This window comes from Agrilus planipennis, unplaced genomic scaffold, assembly GCF_000699045.2.
Source record: "Agrilus planipennis isolate EAB-ADULT unplaced genomic scaffold, Apla_2.0 scaffold71, whole genome shotgun sequence".
Taxonomy (NCBI): domain Eukaryota; kingdom Metazoa; phylum Arthropoda; class Insecta; order Coleoptera; family Buprestidae; genus Agrilus; species Agrilus planipennis.
This window is the reverse complement of record NW_020439007.1, coordinates 158,822-165,639: the sequence shown is the minus strand read 5'-3', so window position 1 is coordinate 165,639 and position 6,818 is coordinate 158,822. Positions and strand designations below refer to the sequence as shown.

General features: G+C 33.5%; 2 protein-coding genes across 4 annotated transcripts in view; one reads left to right on the top strand and one right to left on the bottom strand.

Moving 5' to 3' along the window:
• Positions 1-6,059, bottom strand: part of LOC108732629 (voltage-dependent anion-selective channel) — a 10,293-nt gene extending 4,234 nt beyond the window's left edge. For both annotated transcript variants that reach the window (XM_018463530.2, XM_018463531.2), the window contains exons 1-2: positions 5,734-6,059; positions 5,034-5,258 (exon numbers count right to left, since the gene is read on the bottom strand). In XM_018463530.2, coding sequence (XP_018319032.1) covers positions 5,034-5,258; positions 5,734-6,053 — 545 coding nt within the window. In that variant the 5' untranslated portion in view covers positions 6,054-6,059. The remainder of the gene's footprint in view (positions 1-5,033; positions 5,259-5,733) is intronic.
• On the top strand, positions 840-4,964 carry LOC108732627 (protein lin-54 homolog). Of its 2 annotated transcripts, XM_025976067.1 has the most exons (11): positions 840-996; positions 1,210-1,387; positions 1,529-1,639; positions 1,731-1,997; positions 2,054-2,266; positions 2,333-2,571; positions 2,631-2,819; positions 3,044-3,223; positions 3,386-3,949; positions 4,009-4,199; positions 4,284-4,964. In XM_025976067.1, exons 3-11 carry the CDS (start codon positions 1,627-1,629, stop codon positions 4,483-4,485), a joined length of 2,058 nt encoding a protein of 685 aa, XP_025831852.1. In that variant the 5' UTR covers positions 840-996; positions 1,210-1,387; positions 1,529-1,626; the 3' UTR covers positions 4,486-4,964. The 2 variants fall into 2 exon arrangements, with proteins under 2 accessions (XP_025831852.1, XP_018319029.1); XM_018463527.2 differs by lacking the exon at positions 1,210-1,387.
• Positions 6,060-6,818: the final 759 nt, after the last annotated feature.

Genomic DNA, 6,818 nt, shown 5'->3' with positions numbered 1-6,818 from the left:
AACCTACCAAGGGATGGCAAGAACATGTGATCAAATGTAGTACATCGTTGCCATATAGATGACATGGCAAGTTTTAGCACGATAATTAAATTATGGGTACTATAAGATACTTTTAATTGTAAAATAATTTTTTTTTTCATTGCAAAATAGAAATAGAAAGTAACAATACAAAAACCTATAACATTTTCTTTGTTATAATGTCTTTTGTTTTTCATTTAATCGTAAGACAAAGAACAGAAGACCATTTTGGAAATATTACCGAATGTAAATTAATGTAATATAAATTACTTACAAGACGAGTTGGCCCCCTCGAAGCAGCGTCACATGCTCCCGTTGTAATTCTTCCGGGGCATGTCTTCTTATTTGAGTCGCACATTATTCCTATTTATTCGTAAAACTGGTTTTAATTTTAGAAAATATAATATATAAGAAATATTTAAGAGTCAAATAACGAACGGCATAATAAAGTTACCATTACAAGTTACTGTATTCAATATAAAAATGTCACTGTCATAGAAAAAAAACGCCAAATTTGATGAAAATGATAAAGTATAAACTCGACCAAGAATAACAACGTACTAGATAAATAATCATTAAAATATAAGTCCTTGTGTACGTCATATTTAAAATATATAAAACCATAACCTAACCTAAGCAAATTTTGAAAATAGTAATTTTAAAGTCTCTGGAAGCTAATAGTACTAAAATTAAATAAATTATTTAATGGTAACTGTCTATTTTACTGTGATGGTAACAAAACCGAAATAATTATTATATTTAAGAAACCATAGGGTTTTACAGCCTCATCAGCACAGTTCATTTGACAACATTGTTAACAAATGTGGTCACGTGACCATGCAGTTAAGTTTTGTTAAGCGTACTTCAAAACGAAATTGAATTACAAATTCGAAAATATCCTTAATATTTATGCTTACGTTAAGTTTCTTAGTGAATTACTTTAGTTTATTTGATAGAGAATGTCATTTGTTAAGAAAGGTACGTTGTAAGTTTTTATTAGAATAACTTTACTTAATTCCAAATATTTTGTTTATGATCTAAATTCTAAACACTCTTATCTCTTTATCATGATAATTTGATAATATTTCAAAAAAAAATGGTATAATTTACATTCTGCCGAAAACGAAGTCTATTTCTTTAGCTGCATAAAAGTGTTGTAGTTTTTTTATATTGTTAAAAATACCTTTTTAGGTTAAGTAAAAGTTAGCGTTTGAATTTGAAATATCGTCATGACCTTTCAATTTCAAATTATGGAATTGGTGTAGCAGTTTCACAAAAACTGTAGCTTGGCATCAATTTCTTCGTTTCCTTTATCGTTTCATTTACATTTAATAACATCATACAAACTTTCTAATTGCATTCTTGAATGGTAAGTACTTACCAAATTTTGCTTTTTTACAAGTGGCATTCAGTCATCAATTTCCAGTTGTTATATTATTATTGAACGTCAGTATATTAGCATTTCATGTAAAACAAACAGTAACACATCTCATAATATGAATTCTTACAGGTAAAAGTGATGTAAGCGAAGCTACCCTTACACTTACTGCAAGTGATTTAGAACACTTTGTGCAACTTTCTAAAGAAATACAATTTACAGATTCCGAGATGGATAGTCAAGGTATTTCTATATTTTAATTAAGTGATTATTTTATTTATTTTCATAATATGTTTTATATAAAGTAAATGTGAACATTAAATATATATTTCAGAGGGAGATTCTGAGAAAAACGATTCTTTTCAAGATGATGAGGATGAGAAAGAAATGACTGAACCTGAGATTGGTGCCCAAGAGATAGAAATAGAAACAGAAAGAGTCGATTCTCCAGATGAGATTCATCCTGATTTCAAGAATAGTAAAGTCACAATAGTCCCTCCTTTACGTCCTCTGACAATAGCACCAAAACCTCCAACAACTAAGGTGCCAATTTCTTTAAAACCGGCTGCTGTTTCAGGACAGCAATTATTTCTCGTTCAAGGTATTATTGTTACCAGATTTTCACTAAATTGAGAGATTAATGTTTTTCATTTAAAGGTGGATCTCCTGGTCAAGCGATTAAATTTTTATCACCTCAAGGACAAAGCATTAGTCTGGCAAATTTTGCGAAACCACTTGCCTTTAAACCTGCAGTTAAGACGGTCGCTGTAAGTGGTACACAGGGTACAGGGGTGTCTGTTGTGCAACCAAAACAGATTATGGTGCGAAAAATCTCCAGCAATGTTCAAGGACAAAAAATTGCTTCCGTTGGTCGGTTTAAACTAAAAAGAAACCAAGAATCTAATTAAACAGTAATGGTTACCACTTATTTTTTAGTGGATGGGAAGTCAACAGGTATTCTACTTACTCAGAAAGCAGATGGAGGACAAACTGTGAAACTTGCCACCAACCAAGGTGGTAGTACGATAATTTCTAGCCCCTCCAAGACTATCACGCTGGCACAAGCACAGCAAATGGGGCTTTTAACCGGTGCTAAAATTGTTACTCAACCTGTTACAAAACAGGCTATTTTTATGAATAAAACACAAAATAAACCGGTAAAGATTATGCCTCAGGTAAGGAAACAGTTTGAAATCCATTTGACTTGCAGTTGTTATTAATATACAATTTGAAGGTGAGTAAATTTCCTACCAAAATTTTGCCTGCCCCTCAAATAACCACATCTGGAAAAGGAACACAGCGAATAATTTTGAAACAGGCTGGAGGAAGTGCTACATTACTTCCAAATCAAATCATTCAAGTGGGAGGAGCGCAAGGTCTCGCCACTGGGCAGTTGCATCCTATAAGTATTCCAGGGAAAGGGGTAAGGGACATGTAATTTGTTACTTTTCTAATTAAAACATCACCAATGTAACCATATTTTTTATTATTGTTATTATTGATCATTCATCAGACATATGTTTGAATAATTGATGATATACTTGAAAAGTCTTTTTAGAACCACATTAATTTTTTTGTTCATTTAATTTATTACATTATTGAATTATATTCTTATTATAATATATTGAATTATATCTTTTCCACCAGATCCAATATATAAAATTTGTAACTGCCTCGACAAGTAACGACACATCAACTTCATCTTCCCAAGGAACGATTACAACCGCAAAACTGTCTTCTGCAGCAGGGACAACTGGAAGTAAACTGATTGCAATTGCAACAAGTAATAACACCACTAAAGTTGCAGGAGTTCTAACGGAGGTCAAGGTACCTGTTACTCAACATTTGCTCACGAAGCGAATTTTTGTACTGTTAATATTCATTGTGTAATTTTATTTTATTTATGTGCTGCCCCTCAGCATTGTGATATCTGTTTATAAAGTTGATTTTGTTGTTATTCTATGATTAAAATAATTCTGTTATTTTTAGAATATTGGTGCGACCGCAAATATTGCTCCCAAAACGGCCAAGGTGGTGACAGCATCTGCCATTCGATCTTCAGACATCGGTTCAGTCTCAAATCCTCCGACGCAGCTTCTCATGTTCCCGACGAGTTACATTCGCGCAAGTGCCAACTCCAAAGTGCCCATTCCGGCCAAGCCCACCCTCCCCAAGAACACGTCCAGCGTGATATCGGACAGTGCCGCGTCGGGGGCCAGTCCAATCGAAACGAACAGTCTCGAGTCGAATGGCATGCGCCCCCGTAAACCGTGCAACTGTACCAAATCTCAGTGTCTCAAACTTTACTGCGACTGTTTCGCAAACGGCGAATTTTGTTACATGTGCAACTGTATGAACTGCTTCAACAATCTCGAGAACGAGGAACATCGACAATTGGCCATTAAAAGTTGCCTTGAAAGAAACCCGAACGCCTTTCGACCGAAAATCGGGAAATCAAAGGACACTGGAACAGATACCCAAGTGCGCAAACACACAAAAGGGTGCAACTGTAAAAGATCAGGGTGTCTGAAGAACTATTGTGAATGTTATGAGGCAATTAAAACTCCCCGAAACGTTTGCGTTGTCATTGTTCATTATATTTTAATTTTTAGGCCAAGATAGCATGCTCTAGTAACTGCAAATGCTTCGGTTGTCGTAATATAGAGAGTTCGATAGAGAAAAAGGGGTTGCAGGTACAGACAAGTCCGACTCATCCTATCCATAACATTCCCCCTAATGTTCCCAAAATCAATCCTCCAAGGAACATACTTCAAATAAGGCCCAGAAGACATTCAAGCAGCAAGTAAGCAAATAATATTAAAAAGTAGTGGTCCACATTGTATACCTTGCGGAACAATCGTTAAAATAGTTTTTCTTGTTGTTTTAGACATGCCTTCAGTTTGATAACGGACGACGTGATAGAAATAACGACTCAGTGCTTGTTAACAATGTCGGACAATGCTGAAACGAACTGCCAAAACGAGGAGGCATTGAAGCAACAGATTATCGTCGAGTTCGGACGTTGTTTACAGGAAATAATCAACCACTCGACAAATCGGCAAACAACTACGACAAATAGTTCGGTATAAACAACCACGTTCGTGATAATTTGACCACGTATTGTGTAAGTATCCTGGAAACATTTACGAATCGTTTGAATTGTCGATTGTGATCAGCTTCCTATTGTTGGAGGGCGTGACTTAGAGATATAACGTTTGAGCAAAAGGTTAAAAAGAGAAATTTAATTAATTGAGACGCTGTGTCTTCGTTTAATCTCCATAGCAACTATTTATACAAGCAGAAATGCCCAATCCACACACACACACCGAATGGCAGAGATAGAGTAATCCCAATTAATTTGCTATCTCATTTTAAAGTAATGCTGCATTTTTTTAGCCCAGTCTCATGCTTTGTTCGTATATCTCTATGCTTTAAGACGCAAATATTAATTTTTTTAAACATTGAGTGATAGAGTAAGATTAAAAAAAACGATGATAAGTTTCACTCTATTTTGAAACTATAAAGAAATTTTATTTAAAAAGAGGGATTTTGCATGACTATTTTACTGGGAGTANTTCAATGATTTTTATAGTAATTAAAAAAATATTAAATGCCAGGCCAGGAAATAATTACTTACACGTTAGTGTGAAGGATGAAGTCAGCAGTAGAATAGCCGAGTGCAAAGTTATTTTTCGTGAGTTTAGAATTTTCCGTGCTGAAAGCAGTTTGATATCCAGCTAACCATCCCTGGTGTTGTACCACTAAAGACGCCCCGACAACGGGCTGCGCTGACAGGTCGGAGTCCAAATTGATTGCAACTCTATCGTTCTGGAATGCTGTCTTCAATTTACCAGACTTGTCCCTGCAAAAAAAAAAATTGAGATACTCTGTAAATGCTTGCATAAATTAAAAAAATAAACATCTGTCATGCCAACTTCTTGTTAGATATGAATTTACTTTGTATTATTAACTTCGGTTAACAAAATGAAATTGTTATTCAAAATTTCGTACTTATTTCCTGTGTTGTAAGTAACGATAGGAATAACACTTATACTCCAACCATCAGCAGAACCTTTTGGAGCATCAGTTCTAATAAAATCTAATAAAAATACCCAAGTCATTACAATAAGTATTTTCAAATTGTATTGCTGCTCATAGAAAATAAATTATCTTAAATCAAACTTACTGTACGACATAACCTATTTCTGATGACAAGAAACATTAGCCGCCATTTTCTGGTTGTTATGACGTAAAAGCAAATGACGTCACGCGTAATCTCTAATAAAAAACGGTAGTGCCTAAAGTCACGTTATCGTAAATATCAGACGATTACTCACCCTGTATTGGGACTGAAGTTAAGATCTGTTGATACAGTCAATCCCTTAACACCTTGGTCGGCAACGGAAATACCAGTAACTAAAGTATTATCCGTGTTCCATTTTTCAGAGAATGTTAGACCATATTCTTTCACTTTGTATTTCGTTTCTAAAGATCCAGAAACTTTTCCCGTCAGTTGATTTGAAGTACCATTAGTACTAAAGGCGACCCCAGTATCTGATGAAGTATTCACATCCAACTTAATCAAACCAAAGTGGTAGCCGTTGTTAAAAATCCCTCTTGCTTGTTTTCCCAAATCGCCATATGGAGGAGGTACCATTATCTAATCAAACGTTTTCTTAATAATAACGTGAATTTAACTTAACAGTAAACTAATTTACATTCAACGCTATATATATATGCTTATGTAAGAAAATAAGTCATAATTTAATTGGAAAATTGCAAAATAAATGACCATTTACGAATGATGTTTTCTTTTTATGGTATTTTTAACTATCAAATGCGAAATTTAATAAATTTAGTGCAATAGGTAATATTATACATATTAATAAACGTAAAAATGTATATATATGAAGTAAAAAAGTGTATCTACAGACTACACTTTCTGTAGAAAATCATTATCTATTCGAGACGTAATAAAAAAAAACACTCTGTATGCTTTTCATACATCAATGCTTTACTGCTTATATTGTTGCCTATCTACATATCTGGAAAACTACTATACAGGGTTCTCAAAACTAGCACTCAAACTTCGAAATATTAATTTAATGTTTTTCAATCCTTTTTGGATTACTTATCATATTCAATATATGAATTGGCATATAATAGAAATTATTAGTTTAAATAATATTTATTATAAATTTTCCTTTCATTATTACCACTTTGATAGAAGTATAGAACAATTAAAACATTAATAATAATTCTTAATATTTTGCAATTAATAGAAACCATTAACCATTAGCCATTTTCTAACAAATTTCATAATTTTTGACGTTATTATTTTGTTATTCACCAACACCAGGTAGGTGTGTATGTATGTGTAGTATGTTTCGCAAAATTTGTTTGGGAAATACTATGCAATGGA